At 41.6% G+C, this 20,015-nt stretch overlaps 1 protein-coding gene across 3 annotated transcripts in view; it reads right to left on the bottom strand.

The window, feature by feature from the left end:
• Positions 1 to 20,015, bottom strand: part of LOC115060987 (microtubule-associated protein 4) — an 86,682-nt gene that overhangs the window by 33,842 nt on the left and 32,825 nt on the right. For 2 of the 3 annotated variants that reach the window (XM_029529189.1, XM_029529192.1), the window contains exons 4-7: positions 12,595 to 12,708; positions 11,695 to 11,781; positions 10,249 to 10,437; positions 4,183 to 5,682 (exon numbers count right to left, since the gene is read on the bottom strand). In XM_029529189.1, coding sequence (XP_029385049.1) covers positions 4,183 to 5,682; positions 10,249 to 10,437; positions 11,695 to 11,781; positions 12,595 to 12,708 — 1,890 coding nt within the window. The remainder of the gene's footprint in view (positions 1 to 4,182; positions 5,683 to 10,248; positions 10,438 to 11,694; positions 11,782 to 12,594; positions 12,709 to 20,015) is intronic. The other variant, XM_029529188.1, reaches the window with a different exon arrangement.

The raw sequence follows: 20,015 nt of genomic DNA, 5'->3' as shown, positions 1-20,015 counted from the left end.
AGCCATTCAGTAGGTTGTTTCAGACTCATCAGGTTCTGTAAATGTGCTGTGTTCACACAGTGAATTAGAGTTGTGAATTTTGCCCTCATCTGTTAGTCTAAAATCTAATCTTTTGCTATTTTCCAAAATATCAGTTATGTAAAATAAAAAATAATATATCTCCACTACCTACTGAAACAGACTGGAAAAAAAATGTTTAATGATGTAGGAGACGAATTCCAAATGCACCAAAGTTTCCACTGACTGAACTGATACAAATGGCTTCTTAAATGTCAACATCAAAACTTATTATATTTAAAGTACAGCCCACACAGCTGGTTTGGGGCAATCTCTGTATGGGTTGTGAATCTGTTGCTGAAGCGTGGTACATCATCTAAAAAAATAACCCAGACTGACTCACACTCTTGTCCTACAGTTAGCTGTTGGCTATTACAGTGGCACCATCAAGGCAAAACCCCAACACGTCCCCCAAAGCCGTCAAAAGGCATTAGCTCATCCTTGTACAGCAACGGGGTCATACTGTATAAATACTCCTTATGGGCTGCCATCTAAAAGTCTGTGCCCCAACGAAAGAAGCATAAACAATAGGGAAGAGCAATATGTGGTAAAAATAGTCAGAAACAGTATATTCGCGCCTGCCTGCCTTTTGAGGATTTGTTTTTGTCCTTAAATAGCTTGATGACTCAGTTGTCTACAATGTGTGCGTGTCTGCCTAAGGAGAATGGACCATAGTGATGACAAATTTGTGTCTGAGTGGGAAGGGACAGTTTTAGTGGTGAAGGAAAACAGGTGTTATTGGAATCACACCTACTCAAAAAGGAACAATTAATACAAAGGGAATCATAAACAAAAGTGAGTCTGATGCATAAGGAGCAAAGTAGTACAAGAAATAATACCTGGTTTGATGTGAAAGTGTTTGCCAACAACAACTAGCTGTTGTATTTGCTCATCAACAAGCAAAGGGCCAAAGTGTCATTCATAGGAGGTAGTGTTTGTGGCATTTAAATCCAACGCACCCCTCTTTTTAAGTCGACTGTACACTCCCCTCCAAATATGGCAGCTAGCAGCAGTGAGGTGCTGTTAGCTGTGGCCCTGTCTCTGGTGATCTGCTCACATGTGGACAGTAAGTAAAGGTGTGAACACACCCAGGACTAACAGATCTGATCCTTCAGACCACATTTAGAGGTGGTTTGGACCACATGTGGCTCCATTTTTTAAATCACCGTGAACAATGAATTTGCCGTGAGCCAACATTGAAGGACCACACAAAGGGATGAAAATGTTCAGGCTAAAGCAAGAAGTTAAAACAATGAGATGAGAGAAGCAAAAGCACCATAGAGAGCTGAGCTGCAGCAGAGCCGAGCAAGAAGTGATTCTGTTCTTAGCTTATAATCTCTTTCTAAATCAAATCCACAGATCTGGATACACATGATGTAGACCAGTGCTGGTATGTTTCCTCACCTCTGATTTCCTCCATGTATGTTTCCAGCTCAATCAGATCAAATCTTTTTTCTTAATATTGCTCCCCCTATCTACATATCATTTAAATAAACCTCCCTAAGGATTACATTTTTCTCTCTCTGTCGTTTTCACTCTTGCATATATATGTATATACACATCTTTCACATCACAAGACAGGTTTGTTCTTCTCCATTCCCTGCGTGTATTCTTTTCACATCTGCATATCCCTACATAGGTCCCACAAGCCTTCAGCAGCATCCTCTCTTCTTCCTTTGCTTCCTTTTTTTATTCCTAAAACACATCCCTAATTAAAATCCATCTTTCAAACTCCATTTTGTCATGCATTGAAACATAGTTTCCCTGTCCTCTCCTCAATGTACTGTACTACCAATACCAAAACCTTCCAAAATATCTCCTCCTGTTTTCTTTTTTTCTTAATTGTGCTCTTGTCTTTTGTCCAAGGCTTAAACACTACTCTCTGTGACAAGAACCTACCCCTAGACACTGACAAAGGGTCTCATTACGCAAAGGGTGAAGAGCCAGCTGCGTTTAAATTCTGCCTTGTTCTTTTTTTTTTTTTTTTACTAACATTAATACATACACACATATTCATTGGAAAACACTTGCCAAACATTTTGAAATCAAATGCAGCTTTTGCATAGAGGTGGTGTAAACATGAAACAAGCGATCACACACACACACACACACACACACACACACATCTGTGTATATATTAATTCAGTAAAAAGCATGACCATACTGTGCAATACTAAGAAATACTAAAATTCAACCCAAGCATTAATCCAGGAGTTTTTCCATCTGCAAAGCTGTGATATATTTGTATCTATGTAACTTGAAACTGGCAAAGACACTAATGCAAGCTTTAATGTTTTTTGTGGAAGGAATTCGGGGGTGGTGATGATCAAAGCAGCTTAATAGCCAGGTTCAACAGTCTGCTGTGTTACTGTTGAGAGCTGAAGGCTGGCTCAGTACTCATTACAGTGTCCAAAGGGAGCAAGAGACAAGAAGCGTTGAAAGGAAGGATGAGGAAATGAATCTCCTGGAACTCAGCATTTCCATAAATTGCAACAGTACAACACAAAACATTACAGCAGGCACAGTGATGCAGACACGCAGGCAGGCATTTCCACACAGTGACATATACGTGCTTGCATACATGCCAAAATGTGCATAAAAGATGTCAGGGCACGTTCACACTCACTGACGCAACAAAGCACAGCCTATTTCATTTTAACTCCAATCTCTGGCTGCAATAAAAATGATTGTTTTGCAGTCTGCAAACAGTTAGTAAAAATTTGTCAAACTGCTCCATTTTTAACTGCTCATATCCACCTGGCACGAACATTGTAATTCCCAATGTTATTTCTGTGTCTGCTGAAACTGTATCTCAATATGTCGCACTGAACCCTTTTGAGAAAACAAATCAACAGCATCTGCTGATATACACGAGATAATACAATACCCTGGCAGGTCCTCCAGCACCTGCCCACTCCAGATGGGATATGTGAAAGTGAATCTTTCTTAAAGACAAACTCAACAGTTGATCTTAGATAGGGACTCAGAAAACTAGCATCACAACCGAGGTCAAGCAAACCACACATCAAAGCTTTATGAAGCTGTAACTACAACATCATCTGCAAATAGTGGAGATGTCTCCCTGCTGACAACAAGGAGACATTTTCCAGACCTCTGTTATGGTTTGATATCCTAAAAAGAAAAATCGCATTGATGATAGGTAGCTCTGGGCATCCTGGTTGGAATCTAACGCAAATACTGAGTATGGTTAATGCTCAGAAAAAGAAGAATGTTGTGGTGTAGTGATGTGTCATTGTATTACTTTCCCCGTCTCAATAATGATTCATGAAAAAAAAAACGACAACAGAGTCACAAGAGGAATCAAAAGAGGACTCACCTACAGCAGAGAAGCAGCCGCGGCAGCATTCATCACAGAACATGGAAAGTGAAATCAACAAAAACAACATTACCATTTGACTTTTTTTTTTTTTTTTTTGGATGTTACTACTCAGGAGAAATTCCAGCATATGTGAGCTGTCAATGCACAACAACAACAGTGAGTAAACATGACACAAAAAAAAGTCCATTCTAAAACTAATTTCTAGGGAAGGTTGTGAAGAAACAGGCAACTAGTGAGGAAAACAGAATTAATTGGGTAAAGGAGACAGAGGACAGAGTGACACCTCACCCCTGGATGCAAAGGAAATTGAACATGGTTTCAGTGTTAACAAATACACCTGGACAGAAGAGGAAAAGTTGGTTTTGATACGGTGAAGATGCCTACTCGTGTTGCTAAAGGGGAAGACTGTGATTGGTTAGTCATAGCACACCTGTCAACAGCAAAACTGTTAGTTATGAGAACATCCCAGCAGCCAATACACATCCCCCAGTTGGTCAACAAGTCCATGTGTTAGTCACTCACAAACACACTGGACTGAATCTGGAAGTCGGAAAGCCCCAACCAAGTTTTTAGACAAACGTGTCCATGCAAAGAACAATACAAAAGGGTCTCATTAGGCATCTAATCACTATTGATTAAAAGGCCCCAAGAAATTCCCCCACAAAAAAAAAAAAAAATCACATTTGAAATAATTCAGACTATCTGATTAATTAAGATGGACAGAAAGATCATGCATGACAGCCATCTGCATGTTTGTTTTAGCTACTCTATATTTAGTATTTAACCTCTTATTTTGTCCAGGGTTGACTGCAACCAACCTTCGATGGCAGGGGCAAGTGGTGGGACCACAGCTGGTTCTTCCATTGGATCAGCAAAGCTGGGAAAGAAGGGCTTAGCTGCGGGATTAAGACCAGATCCTGGAGCCCCCAGGGGGGAGACTGATGGAGGAGAAGTGGGGCTGATAACAGCGGATGCCTGTGGAGGGAACATCTTAACTCCTGGAGAGGTGGGACTCTTTACAGAGGATGAAGAAGATGAAGAGCGAGACTTCTTTGATTGTTTCTGGGAAGATTTGTCATCTTTGTGCTCTTTTGGTTGAAATTCCTGCGCTGTGGTTTTAGGGGAGCGGAGAGGGGCTGGGCTTGGTGTGTCAAAGGACAAACCTAAGACTAAAGGATGTCCTGATGTGCTCACATCACTGAAGTCAAAATGTTCACTGTTGCTGCTAATTTGTGAGTTGTTCAGGAGCCATGAAGCATCCGAAGGTGAAAGGGGTGGAGCCGAGGCCAGCACCTCGCCTTTTGGAGAAGGGCCAGGGCTTGGCTGCAAAGCAGGGCTGAAAGCAGAGGTGTCTTCCTCAGATATACCTTGCACACAGGACTCTTGGAGAGAACTGTCGTTGTCAAACATCCCACTGTCAACCACATCACCACCTGCTGCTTTATTTTCGGGAGAGAGAGGTGGGGCAAAGGCCTGGCTACTGTCGCCCAAGCAGGCATCTTCAGTATCCATCAAGAGATCAAATGGATCGTCAGGGTGAGGAGCCATGGGAGAGGAACCAAGTGTTGGACCAAGTGAGGGCATAGTGAAAGGAGCGGCCGTGGCTTTTAGCTCGCTCTTCAGGACCAATGGGCTAATGGGCGCAACTGTTGAGGAGAATAGGTCCTCGGACAAGGGGGCAGGCACCAGACCTTCTTCTGGGTAGACCTCCTTCTTCCAGGGGTTCAGGCTGGTGTCCATGTCTGTGAAGGAGGCTTCTGTGTATGCCTGAGCTGAACTTCCAAGATCCATCATCACCTCCTCTGTGATATGAGAGGCTGCCGCAGATGGAGGAACAAACGGCTCTGCCATCACTCCCCATTCCTCTGGAAGCTTCTTCCTGCTCTTCCCCTTCTTCCCCCGGCCTCCACTCTTCCCAAGCTGTTCCTCCCAGCTGCTGTCTCCTCTATCTCGCCTTGGGCCAATCCTGTGGTAGAATTCTTCTGGGGGGGTATTTTCACCCTGAACTTGCATCTCAGGGTGACCCCTAATCTCTAGGTGTTCATAAGACCCCTCATCTTTCTGTCGCCTTTTCTTTTTTTTCTTCTGTTTTCGGTCTGATCCGTCTCCCTCCCTTTCGTCGCCTCCAGCATAGGCAGCACTCTCTCGGCTAGGCCAACTCTCAGGTGGGTCATCAGACCGGGATGCAAGATCTGCATGGCGACTAATCACTGTGGTGACGCTGGGGGTGAAAGGGAGGTCTGTCGATAGGCAGCCAGCCTGGTCTGGCCAGTCACCTAAGGCACCTTGTTGTGGGTGAAGAGGGGAGAGTTTTAATTTGGGGAGATGGGTACGTGTATATGAATTGGTTCCCTTTGTCTAATTAAAATAGAAAAAAAAAATTATAATAAAGAAGCAATTGAACCAGCTACTCTCAGGAGAAATAGTAAAAAATCTTGTAAATTAAGCCATTTATAAAATGTATTTCAATTTGCTAATGATCAACTGATGATGAGCCAAAATTTTGTACAAAAAGCAATATGGCAGCATAAAGTGCATACATGGTCAGAGGTTATACAATAATAAACAAATATAGAATGAACTACATTTCATGACAAAGTGCTGAATATCAGCATTGTTTTGTATATAATAATTGCTTAAGGTGATTATGCCTGAGCTCAGCTTTTAGAGCTTTATGTATGATGACAATGTTGTTGTGAGCATTGAGCATCCACTACCAGTGGCTTTTGCACAGACATTACATAAGGGTCAACAGCATGGCAGCAACTGTCTGGTCAGGGCTATAAAATAAAAATAAAAATCACTCTTTTCATTTTATGGCCAAAATTAACTTTCTACTTTCAGGAGTTGACTAGAAAAAAACTGGGGGAAAGCAATTTACAGGCTGTTGCAAAATGAAGTAAAACCACTAGGTTAATTACACGTAGTATACAACTCTCTAACAGTGCAGGTAACTATGAAATACAGATAGAGTCTTCACATGTACATATAACATGTACATGTGAAGACAAATACACCAAAAAAAGACTGCTTAATGTGCCTATAGAAAGATCAAATAGATGCAGACGCTGTAACTTAAGATGCCATTTTTGGTTTTGGGACATTATATTTAACCTTTGGGGGGGAAAAAAGCAATTATGATGGGTAGCAGATGTCATGTTGAATTTCTTGTAGATGGAAGATAGTAATTCGATAGAATTTTGAGATGCATGAGAGGATATACGAGCTGAAAAACAAAACAAAACAAAACAACAAAAAAACCTTGCCCACTGAGACAGGGTTGATCTTATACTTTGGCCCACTTTGTTTCTAGTTTAAAGTTATTTATACCCGAACACACAAACACATAGCTAAAGTGGAGCAGCTGTCAGGCCCCATACAGTGTACTGACTCTCAAGAGTGCCGTATTTCATACTAACGAACCCGTGGCGCAAGTCTGAGCTCTATAGCGTACATGCAGTAAATGGGAGGGATAGAGAAAGACATCGGACAAAATGACTTAAATGCTGTGTTTCAACAGTTTAGTACATTGCATTAATGTAAAGGAAAATCTTTGATGTTCCTTTTTTCCATGTATTTTCTTTTCTGGATAGTTTTTAATATTGATGGTGCAGGAACTGGTCTACTGTCTACTGTTAAAAGTATAATCAGTAAGTTATCAAAGTCTCAAGTCAACATTTTGCTATTCAACCACCACATTCAATATAATCATGTGCTAACAAAGGCGGTGAAGAAAATTGCAAGTAGGCAAACATCGGTGTTATCAACATTGAAATATAAAGATTATATGCTTTGCAGTTGTTTATGTCAGTAAGTTTCTTAGACCTCAAGGATATTCATACGTGTAATTTGGTGAGAAACACTGAATGCAAGAAAACACTACAGCACAAGCCACCAGTGACAGGCTGTGCAGGATGGGACTAAAACACATTGTACAACCTAAATTCTCAGAGGAATGAGTTTTCACCTTTCCTGTCACTATACACAGTCACTGCTCCCATTAATCCTGTATGACCAATTAAAGAGTCTGACCATCTAGTCATCTGGTCCAGTTGCCTGAAAAGATATTACCGATATGCTATGATTTGTAATATGTTGTAAATGTATCTAAATCAGTAACAGATTTATTATGGCGGTATCCATAGATTTAATAGAGCTGGTTAAGTGTTTGGCTCTATTTTAGTGTATAATTCAAATTCATGACTTTCCCTTCAGGCTGTCATGGGCTGGTACTCTGAATTTTGGGTTAGGGTGGGCGCTGCATTGTTGAGTCACCATGTGTTGCGTAGTAATTAATGCACAAATAAGAGTAGAAAGACTATTCATATACACACGCACACAAACAGACACAGACACACACAGTCTTGCAATGGGTTGAACGGTGGCAGTGAGACATTAACATGCAGCACTAGTTCTCACTCTTGCCCTCACTATTTGTTAGAAGCTGGCTGGAAAGTTTGTGAATGAATCATCTCCATCTGCTGCAGAGTGAGTCAAGCTGGGACTCTGCTAGTCTCAGTTAAACCTTAGCACTGCTCAGATGCAATTAGTCAAATCCTACTGTTGTTTCCTCGGGCTGCAGGAGCCACTATTTTAACTGTTGAAGGAACCAAAACAAATCAAACTCCAGTTCATGTAAGGTCATCTGAGCAGGTCAACTCTAATTGTGTGAATCAACTTTACATGTAGATTTAATGGGTTAAGTTACAACTTCCCGGAGTGCCTTGGGTGTCAATTTTAAAATGGCTGCTCTTATTGTCGATAAGCAATGATTCCTAATCTTACCATTTTACTAGTCAATGAAAATGTTTGCACTCATGTTTTCATGTTGAGCTGATTATTTGAGGACAAAAGAAACCTGCAGCTATGAGCGCAAATACAAAAGAATGTTAAATCCTGCTTCTTTTCTCTTGTAGAACTTTTCAGAGGTTTTAGTTGCAGATATCCTGCAATGTTCTATCAGAAAATAAAATATTAAAAAGATTAATGCATCTTAACGAATTGCTCCAATTGTGATGATATCCAATTATCCAGATACATAGGCTTTTAATTTGGAAAAACCTGCAATGATAATTTCATTGAATAACATTTCTTGTTGGAGAATGATTACTGAATATACATTGATTACTTTCTACATGAAGTGATGGCATAAAGCAACACATGAAAATTTTACTCATGAGTAGCTGCTGATAGCATCAAACCCCAATTAATCAATTTAGAGCATTTTTGTACAGTTCATGGTTATGTGCCACCACATGAAGATTTAACCGGTATTTTTCTTCTGCTCTTTGAAATGAGCTGGTATGGGCTCAGCTGCTGTGGTGCTTTGTGCATGACTTCACTGGCACCATGGGATGTTAGCATGGCTCTGCTAGGTGACACCAGCCACAGCATGGTGACAACAACAACCTCACACTCTCTAGGATCAGATTTGCATTGAAATGGAGAGGAGCACTGCGGGGAATCGGGAGGACACTGGTGGGTGAGGGGGCTGTTGAAGGGTGAGAGGACATAGAGATGCAGACACCCTGTCTTCACAACACAACACACACATACACACAGACCCAATACCCAGACACCCATTCACTATATGAGTAGAAGCTATGAAGGCATATCCTATAAATGTCAGCATTGGATGACGAAATTGGAGCTTTAGTGTGTCAGGAGAAAGCTATAGCAGCACGGACATTTAATCTCTGTACTGCATCTCTCTGTGGAATGAATCTAGCAAAGCAAAGCAGTCATATTAAAGTCTGATCTGACTCCCATCTAAAGGACCGGTGTGGAGGATTTAAGGGCCTATAGTGGCAGATAAAGAGTGTAATATAGTTTTCTTTCATTAGTGTGTCTTCATTAGCTTAGGCTGAGCTTGTGATCTACATCAGAAGCAGGTCTGTCATGCTGCGCTGCCATGTTTCCACAATGGCCCAGAGAAAAAACAAAGTGACTAAATGCCACTGCTGGATCCCCTACATACTCAGAAAAGGAAAGGGTGAGGGGAGGGGTATTGTGTTGGATGTAGTCTGCAACCTCACTGCTAGATGCCACTAAATCCTACATCCCTGAAGTAAAAGGGAAATGGGAGAGGGATCAATTATTTAATATGTCAAGCAGCAACCACAGAAACACAGACACCACCAGTTTGGCAAATCTGTATTCTTTCCAATACTGCACTCATTAATGGATGGTAAGGTGTCAGCCACATCCCATCAGTGACACCTGCTGTGTGACAGAGAGCCATGAGGGCTCAAAGTTTTCTGTCTGGGTCAGTTAATTTCTATTTTCTATGTGTAAATCTACTGTTGATTCTAAATTTGATTTAGCAAATGCTGCATTCTGCCACTCATTGGATCCATAGATTTCTTTTGAAGCTTAGCAACAAACTTTCCCTCTCCAGTGAAATTTCCTAATTACAGCCACAATATTGGGAGGGTTGTTTAGAAATAAGACAGTTTAACTGTTTTCTATTTAACTGTACCTCTCATGATAACAATTTCTCCCAAAGCTATAAATGTCTGTAGTTACACTGTCAGTGTTACCATAAACATGCATAAACAAAACACAAGAATGGTCTTAATCAGTAGCACACAGAGAGATACTGGTTTTCAGACGTTTGGAAATCAAGAGCAGTGACATTGGGAAAGCAACTCAGATTCTTAGAACCTCGAATGCATAGAGTTGGTTCTTTGGTTATGTTGTCATCTCCCAGTAATACTTGTATACACTGTTCTGAAGTTAAAGATACTACGACGGTTTCATTCAGCCTAGACAATTGGAAAGGTCCCCTCATTTCTGTTCAAAAAGTAAATAAGAATGTCTGTGGCATGCAATTTAATCTGCAAAGGTCTCACCTGCTGACAGATCTACTGGACTGCGAGGAACCTGGGGTTCAGGCAGCATGGGACTTGGTTCTTTAGGAGCATCGAACCCTGCAGGAGGCGTAGGATGCTGGGGTTCAGCTATACTTGGAGGCCTCTCTGCTTGAATGGGCACAGTTCCCAACTCCACATTAACCCCCTTCACTCCAGGTTGGGAGAAACCTAAGGAATAAAGACAGACAAACATAAACACAGGGACAGTATGGAGACATGTTGAGCATTGAGGCTTCTATTGTTAATGATAAACCAATAATTAGTCATTGGTGTCTATTTAATATATCGATTGCATGGACATCAAATGGAGGTTAGACATAATCTTAGGTCTCTCTGACCTATAGGGATCCTACTTGCTCCTTGTGGCCTACAAAAACACACAAGGAACATAAAGACAAGGCTATAACTAGGTTTTAACAGGTGTAGCTTTATTAATCACTGCATTAACAAATTTAAGTGTTGCACTGAAGGACAAACCAAGGACAGAGCAAGAGAAATAGAAAAATGACATGCAACATGCAAAACCATGTGTGTGTGTGTGCATGCGTGCATGCATGTGAGTTCAAGCCTGGAGCTATAATTCAGTGGCCCAGTGACGACAGGTCTCATTAAGGCAACAGTGAGAGCTCGGTATGCAGAAGTTGGCAAAGGGAAAGGCATAACTCACTCTTGTAGCTCATACTGTGTCTGGTGTGTGTGTGTGAGTATGCCAAATCAGTGACAGCCCCTGTATTTAACTAGCAGGGTAGATTTGGGAGCAAGTTGGGCTAAACTAGTATTTTTAATGCGTTAATTTCATTGAAGAAGCAAAAGATTTTAGCACTAAAGTGTCAGTTATTAATGTTTTTATATCACTCAATCATTGAAGGTTAGTGGTGATTTGTAAAACTTTATTCCTAAAAATACCTCATGATGTCCTTTTAGATAGTCTTACCACAGGTTACTGACATAAACTAGATAGAATTTTAAGTATTTCTGTGTGTATCTGCTTAGTGGTTATATCTAAGAAAATTCATTTGGCCATGGTATTTTTCCATCATTATGTTAATAACTCAGAAAATGAAAGTGGGTATGGATTTCATTTGATTAATCTAATCTGCATGTATACAAACGCACTGGATGGGCAACAATTATTGATAGGTAAGGTACTATATAATTATAAACTCACTACTGGTCTACTACTGGTCTTGAGTGGCCAAAAAAGAAAGAAAAAGAAAAGATTGTTTTACATCTTTCTAAGGCCACACCTGCTACATAAATTCAGCCATGAAAAATATAAACCTTATAGGAGCTTCTAAACTTGGGGCTGTGAATCAAATGCCAAGTTGGGTGAGTAATATGAATAAAATCGAATTATCAGTGCTTCTACTGATGTTATAGAAGCCCTGCCGGTGTTGCAGAGCAAAAGAATTAAGTAAGTTATACCTGAAAAAGCTCCCATTAGGCCAATATCCATCATGTGGGCAGGGCCGGTCTGAGAGCCCAAAGGATCTGAATAACCTGCCATGGAGGCTGGTAGGAAGGAGGGAGGCATGGAGGAGAACCATGACAAGAGGAGAGAAGACAAGAAAAATAGAAGTGGAAAGAAGAATGATGGATGGGTGGATGGATGAGGAGAAAAAGAGAAGAGGGAAAAGATGAGTAGGGGTGCATTATTAATTTAGAATGGGTGAGGCAGAGATAGACACAAGGAGAAGGGAAAAGAAGGTAAAAAGCACTGAAATCAAACACAAACACAAACCTCTAAAGTATACAAGTGCAGTCTTGTTTTAAGAATAAAGCTGCACTGGTATGTTGATTGTATATATACACATTTGCAGCATATTTGGCCATTTTGTTCAAATTGCACTAGAAAATGAATCACTCAGGAACAGAGTCATTGCTTTGAAGGTTTTATTTTGTGGCTGCCACCTATCTTCTTGCAACATTATTACGTTATTATCAGTAGACTGGCTGATTAAAAGTGATTTGGTTTTCTTAAAATTTATCAAATTCATGTTGAATCAATTCATGTCAAGTTAATCAGGTTTTAAGTGAAGCCACAAGTCGCAAGAAAAAGTGGAATTTCAAGTCTTTTGAGGTAATTCTTAAGTCATAAAATCAATTCATTCAATCGGATTCTCTTACCTTGACTGTTAATAACCACTGTGTTCAAGTTCTCTCAGGTAAAATACAACACTTTACAATCAACGATAACAACACTGGATAAAATGCTGCCTGTGAATATACCAAATCACCACATGCCGTCCTGTACAAACTTTTTTTTTTTTTAACATTTTAGTCCAGCTCAATCGTGACTTTTGAATGTTGTATTAACTTTCATACCTGATAAAAAATCTGTAGCCAAGGCCTGCTTCTGGTCTAGTGATAGTGGCCGCACCTCTCCCTGCGGCTCTGGACGTGATGCTGGTGTCAATCCCCCCGAGGTCAGCTTACAACCTGCAGTGATAACATGGATTATCGAACGTTAGTTCCCTCCTCCTTGCTGATGATTAGTGACCCTAATGACATGGCTGATAAAACCACTCAACACAAAAAATCCCATACTACAGCAGGCGTTTACACAACATAAACAATTATTCATAGAATGTTAAGCACAAAATACTCAGATGGACCACATGAACCCTCACAGATTAACCCACACTCTCACCTGCAAAATTTCTTCCCAAAAGCAGATATCCAAGTCCCATACAACTCAACATTCACTGGTCTGTGCTATGTGCTGCTCAGTGCCCCTCTCTCTGTCTGTCTCCACTGCAGCCTCAGCTGGCTCTGAGTTTCCCCCAGTCACAAACACACACACACACAGTCATACACAATCGCCACACACATAGAGAGAGAGACACACACACACACACAAATACGCACTAACCCACACAAGAATGCAATCACAGTCAGGGAAGTCTGGGTTTGGTGTGACGTCTCACTGTCTGTCTGGTTCAGGTCCCAGGCCCCGGCAGCTAGCACCTCCCTGTCCACTCCCTCCCTTCCTATTCCTGCAGTCACCCTTCAACTCTTATGCAAGTCTCCATCCAGAGGTCTTGGGTGGTCTTGAGGACCCCCTGACTGGCTGGTTTAATGTGACTGGAGAGAAAAATAGGAAAGATGGGCAAGGATCGGACAAGAAGATTTGCATAAAGTGACGACTGAGGGAGAGGGCTTACAAAAGAAGCGATGGAAGACAGACAAGGGTGCAAGAAGAAAAAGACAAGGGTGAAAAATGAGAAAAAGGAAGGAAGTGAGGGAGAGGAGTAAGGAGGGAGAGGAGGAGTAGTGAAATGTAGGAGTGAGGCACCAGTGGCAATCATCTCCCAGCAGCATCCACAGAGGGTGACAGTGAGGCAAACAGACAAGACGCCACCCAAAGTCACAAATGCTTCCATGTATCAGACACACACAGGGGCCATGGCGGGCTGCACATTGTCTGTCTCGGCAGGACACCAAAAACAGTCCGTCGGCAGGGTCACTGATTGATTTGAAAACACTGGCGAGGCAGCACTCGTCCTCATGGCTGCAATTTCTGACTGCCTGCTTGTGGTTGCGTCTCTCTTCGCCTTGTAAACCAAAAATTTGGGGGAAATAACAGGAGACAAGGAAGGTCACAACAGACCTCCATTGTCAAAACAACAAACACTGCATCTTCTGCTCTTCTTGGTTAAGCCAGTGGAGTAGAAACGTTGCAGGAAACCAGGCGGCTGTTTCCCTGCTGCGCTGTGCTGCTGTCCAGGGTGCTGAAATCTGACTAAGCGGCTTTGAAAGGGCAGTCAGGGGCACTGGTATGAAAACCTTTAATAGTGTCCTTATTTGCATTTCCATCTCTTCCTGAATCATGTGAGTTGAGCCGGGTAGATCAAATTCATTCATTCATTCATTCATGTTCTACTGTTTGTCCGTTTCCGGGTCGCGGGGGGTGCTGGGGCCAAAGCCAGCTCACATTGCACACGAAGGGTGGGGTACACCCTGGACAGGTCCATCACAGGACCAACACACAGAGACAGACAGACACCAACAACCACTCACACTCAGACCTACAGACAATTTAGAGTGACCAATTAACCCAAACATGGATGTGTTATAAGGTCTGCAGAGAAGATCAACCTGCCCTCCATCCAGGACCTTTTCAGATCCAGAGTCAGGAACCGGGCAGGTACCATTACACATTACAGACCCCTCACACCCCGAAATGCGGAGCACTGGGTAGATCACAGCCTCAGTTAAAGCTGTGAGAAGAGGGTGTTCTTAAAACAGGGCAGAGGAAGATTAGACAAATACAATACAATTCAAAGCTGGTACCTGTCTGGTATGTCCATATCACTCAAAGAAAATATTTTGCAGCCAGTTAGAGAATCAAAGTAGATGCATCCCTCAGTTGTACCTAAAAGGATCATTTCAATCACTATGACGTTGCTCTTAACATGTTAAATACTGACATATGCAACAACAGTGTCAGGTAGGCAGTGGTTACAGTTTTTCTCTCTTAGCCAGAGAGGTCTTAGATTGGGAAACTAAAGTTGAATGATTAAATTATTACAGAGATTCTCAGATGTAAACGTCCATCACAGTTTCCTGGCCTACTTTCTCAACCCGCTGTGACAACAAGTGATCCTGTGCAGTTGGAACCTGAAAGTTGTTTAAATATATGGCTACTACCTTTGCATGACATACATGCCTAGAATATGAAACAGAATAATGTTGAACATCTGTAGCCCTGCAAGTGAATCCATTACAGTTATAAATATATACTGTATATGCAATTTGGGGTTACTTTTTTTTTTTTTTTTTTTCTGTCAGCAAATATTATTGTTCCCGAGGTCATCTTCAGTTCAGTTCAATTAACAGGAGAAAATTTCATGCTGGATTTATGCTGTGCACATTGGACTGTGTTTAATGTACCGGTGGTGAACTGCTCAGCTTCAGAGAGGGAGGAGGACCAAATGTGATGCATCAAATGTGAGTGTGTGCATGTGTGCGGCTGCATGTGTGTGTCTGTGTCTGTGTGTCTGTGTGTGTGTGTGTGTGTGTGGTCGAAGTTCTTGCAAGTCAGAGCTCAACAGGAGGCTTATTGCAGTGTTGTCAGTCATCATGGCGACTTGAACGTAAATCACTGTATCACACACTCACCACTGCAGGTTGGCATTGCTTCATAAACTAAGTCAAATACAACTGTTACCCCAATGTGTGCATAGATATAATATTTGGATGAGAAAAACACGAGTACACAAGAACACATGGCCAGGCTGCGTTTGAAGGGCCAGCTTGCATCATCAGATCTCAAATGTAAAGGTCATGTAACTACATGTATTCCTTCTACAATATCTGTAATTATGCATCAAAAGGCTGCTGAAGAGCCTTGGTAGAAAAAAACCGCTGGAAAGAAACACCCAGACGCCTTTCGTAATTAAAGCCATTGCTTATGAGTCTTTATGACTTAACCTTTCTGACCTGATCTAATAAAAATCCAATAATCCAAGCAGGAAATGAGGTGTTGATCGTGGTCTCTAATAGATAGTACCACAAAATCTCTACCACAAGAGTTAAATCTGATCCTGTGTTCAGTGTGAACCACATATCCAAATTATGTAAGAGCTGCTTCTGCTGGGGGGGGGGGGACTGCTGACCTCAGTGTGAGGACGAGGTATTGTGAGACAGACTGGAGCAGCTATCAGTCTGACGGATGAACTTTATCGTCTCGCAGGGATCTCAGGACACACTCACAGCTAGTCTGCTGTAGCTGCACTAATGTGGGCAAACAAATGCGCATACACCCACATGCTCCATCAAGTCACCACACAGTAAGGCATACTTACATACTTATGGGATGCACGGACAGAGAAATACACACACATTTGGACCCTATGTTGACTTGCTCTAACAGAGTCCACATGTTAACCTTCAATCATGTCTTCACTTTAAAAATTGTTGCCATATGTCCCCAAAATGACACAGTTTAATACCCAGACTATTCACACACACATGCACACACACACACACACAGAGACAGACTAGTCTTGCCTAATCCTACTCATGCATGGACAAGTTGGCAAAGAGGCACTGGAACCCTGTGAGAGTTGTTCTGAGGACATGCAGCAGATTCACAATCAGCAGAGAAGGTGATGCCAGGGTCAGCGGAGCCATTCAGTCTTTGTTAAAATAACCATGCCATCTAAAATGTGACACCAGCGACATTTTTCAGCAGCTGGTAATGTTTTGGAATAAAATTATTACCCTTAGTGTTCACCATTATCAGGTCGTTAACTTATCAGGTCGCATATTGTGTTTTTGGAAGTGTTACAACATGGAACACAAGAAACACAATCCAGTTCTCGGTACAGTCACTACCAAGCTTGAACTAAGTTGAACTTTTTGGTCCTTGTATTGATGTGGTTTATTCAACAGAGTAAAAATAACAACTGGCTTTTTTTTTTAAGTTAGAAGCAGTCTTACCTCAAAATCAATATATCACAAACTAAAAATATGCTGATTGATTTTTAGAGAAACACCCGCATCCACATAGGATGCGGGTGTTTGCCCCCGACAACTATGATTCTGCAGTTATTACAACACCTCCAGTTAGGTTTAATCCATCTATTCATAAACACACACTATACTAACACACACACACACATACACATATTGCCTGGAATTGATATGAGGTTTTGCAAAGTAACAGATGTTTGAGGTTTTGTGCTTTGGTCCACAGTTTGCCAGTTAGCCTAGTCTGCTATCTGGTCTTGAGAAGAGTTCTACTCAGCCAGTTATAATGAGGGAATTATGAGCATGTAGTGCCTTTAATGGAACGACGGAAGTAAATGTATTCATTATTTTTTTGTCACTTATTTATTTCAAATCCACAGCTTTAATACAACTGAATGTGAAACACAGTACGAAAATACTGTGAAGACATACAATGTTCTAAGTTTTGCATTTTATGCAATGCAGACGCAAATTATGGGCTGTATTCATCTATCAGGAATCTTTCAGACCCTCGTGGACTTCATTGGGCAGAAAACTACACTTAAACATACATAAATACATTGCAGATTCGGAAATAATGAATTGGGCTTAACACAGTATTAGTTGAAACAGTGATATTCAGTTTTTTAGGAAGCAAAAGGGACTCCTTGCCAGGACCAGGCCAAGACAAAGGGCTTGTCAGGACAACACAAATACACAACTTCACAGTAAGCACAAAAGGAGAAGGGGTGCGGGCTTACTACTTCCATTAAATAATTAATGAGCTGTAATAAAGGAATAGTGTGTTTTGCTTTAGTCAGTCAACCCTTTTTTCAATCTTTCCCCTTTGCTCTCTCAATATTTAGCATTATCATAAAGGCAGTTCAGAAAGAGTTCACTCCAATCTGTCAAATGTATTATAAGCATTTTTCTACCACAGAGTCAAAGAGAAGCAGTCTTTTATTTGGGATTTATAATAAAGAGAAGAGTAAATCATCCTCCTGTTGTTTTACATATTGCCGCTTGTTCCTACCCTGTGTTTCAGTTGTGTACACATGATGATTGCCCAGCTGATGTCTGATCTAAGAATCCCAGCTAGTTTGTAACGCTCATGCTTTCTCTTTAGCTGACATTGTGAGGGCTACTATCTGTCCTCCAGCTGCCATGCCTCAGAATGTTCCCCTGCCCCACTCTCCCCTTTTATACACAGGATAGGTGAACCGTACAGGCTGGGTCATGGCTACTATGAGACCAGGAGCACAAAAATGAAAAAGAGTGCCACATTAGTGGTAATTGAGGGTAACCTCTAATATGTAGTAAACCACATTAAACAAAGCAGATTTAACACGCTTGTGTGCTTCTTCCAAAAAATCCTTGAGCCCCATAAATAAGATCGGGAAGAAGCCAGGATAATCACTAATTCATATAACGCATATATTTGCCAGCATATACTTCACAAAACATTTGCAGTTCATTTGGTTCAATTGATTATCATGACAGCTTACTATCATGTGAACACCAAACCTTGTTGTTTTTTTAGACGATTTCAATTTTAGATTCAGCATGGCACCCTGTGGTTTACTTCACCAAAACTGTCTAATCTAGGATGAGCCAGCAGAATAGGCTGAAGTCCTGCAGCTGTCCTCCAGTTGACCCCAGCCTCTCCCTGCTTCTCTGCATCAGCCTCAGCTCCTCGGGAGAGACACTATGGGTCAGGGCCACTGCAGGACCACAGGCACACACTGACGGTTCACTGAGAGGACACAGTGTGATTCTACAGCAAGGACAAACATTCAGAGCGTCCTCTTGGTTCAGCCATGATGTGGAAGTAATGATGAATGACAAACCAGGTTACATCAGCCAGTGGTTCCCTCTCTGGCAACATTTACCTGGACAGACAGTCTGAACCAACAAGGCTGGAGATTACAATTAGTATATTTTAGACCTGTGGCTGGTCTAAGTACCTCTGAGGGTGTGGAAACTGTATCCTTATATGATGACATCCAAGACTGAGATGAGTGAAATGCTAAATAGCAAATTTAAAAACAGAGCAAAAGCTGAAAAAAGAGAGTGCGATAAAAGGGGATCAAAGGGTAGAGAGGTGAGGTTAGATGAGACAAAAACATCCTGACAGTGTCTCTGAAGTTAAGGATGCCATTTGGTACGAGCCCAGTCACAGCATGAAGTGTTTCCCCTCGTACTCTGGTTTACTTTAATGCCTTTCCCACCCCAGAACATTCAGCATCAGCGACATACTCGTATGTCCTCTGTGAGTTTACTATAAGCCTTCCTCCATCCGTCCTGTATCTAGGGCTTTGACCAGTACTTATAGAAGACCGACAATTGTCTAATCCAGCTAGCAACTAAGCCAACATTGAACTTTTCCAGCTCCTCCAACAGCAGTTGGGAGACATGATGACTTGATACACACTGATAACGCAGGGCATATCCACAAGACTACAGCATATCCAGATGTAGTTTCACTACCCCTCAATTCTGCTGCTGTTGTCATGTATATGAGCACTGATTTGGACAATGCTAAAGGCGGAGGAGGCTGAAATGTTCTGCCTGGCCAACTGCTATCAATGAGAAATCCCAAACAGATGTAACTGCCTGGCTTCAAAAGTGTCAATGCCTGCCCACATCAGAGATTTGTTCAGCATCTATAAAGACCTGGTGTTGTGCCTATTGACAGTTATTTGCTTTGAGGGCAGGATTAGATTTGAAGAGTTGCATGACCAAATGAGGGGAACAAGTCAACAAACAGGAAACAGGGGTGAATGATAACCCTTTATAGTGGCAGTTATGATAAATTAAAGTATACTGTTAAAAATCAATGGAGGATGCCACAGTGAGCCTGAAAATGAAGTTGATGAGATGTGGCACCCCCTGCCGACTGAAACAAAATCCAGCAAGACAGCTCAACTTTTTCTAAACATAGATCTGCTCCCCTTTGGTTGGACTGTTTTTGCTCCAATGCATTATTACGACAGACACAAACCAAGAGATGACTTCAGCATTTACCCTGTCTCTTGTAAAATTCATTGTGTGGGGCATAAAAATAGATAGATATAGCCTGAAGACAGATACAATTTTCTTGCTAATCTGTCTGTTCTTTTCCACAATTACAGATGTTTTCCTAAATGAAAGCGTGCCAAGTGTGTGTGTGTGTGTATAGTATGTTTGTGTCTATGTGTGTTCATTGCTGTGCAGTAAGTGGGTGGTTTCAGGACCTGCAGGTATCTTAAACACACACACACCGACACACACACATCCACACACACAGAGAGAGA

The sequence above is a fragment of the Echeneis naucrates genome, chromosome 20, assembly GCF_900963305.1.
Source record: "Echeneis naucrates chromosome 20, fEcheNa1.1, whole genome shotgun sequence".
Lineage (NCBI taxonomy): Eukaryota > Metazoa > Chordata > Actinopteri > Carangiformes > Echeneidae > Echeneis > Echeneis naucrates.
Note: the sequence above shows the minus strand (reverse complement) of the source record. Positions and strands in the feature narration are given on the sequence as shown.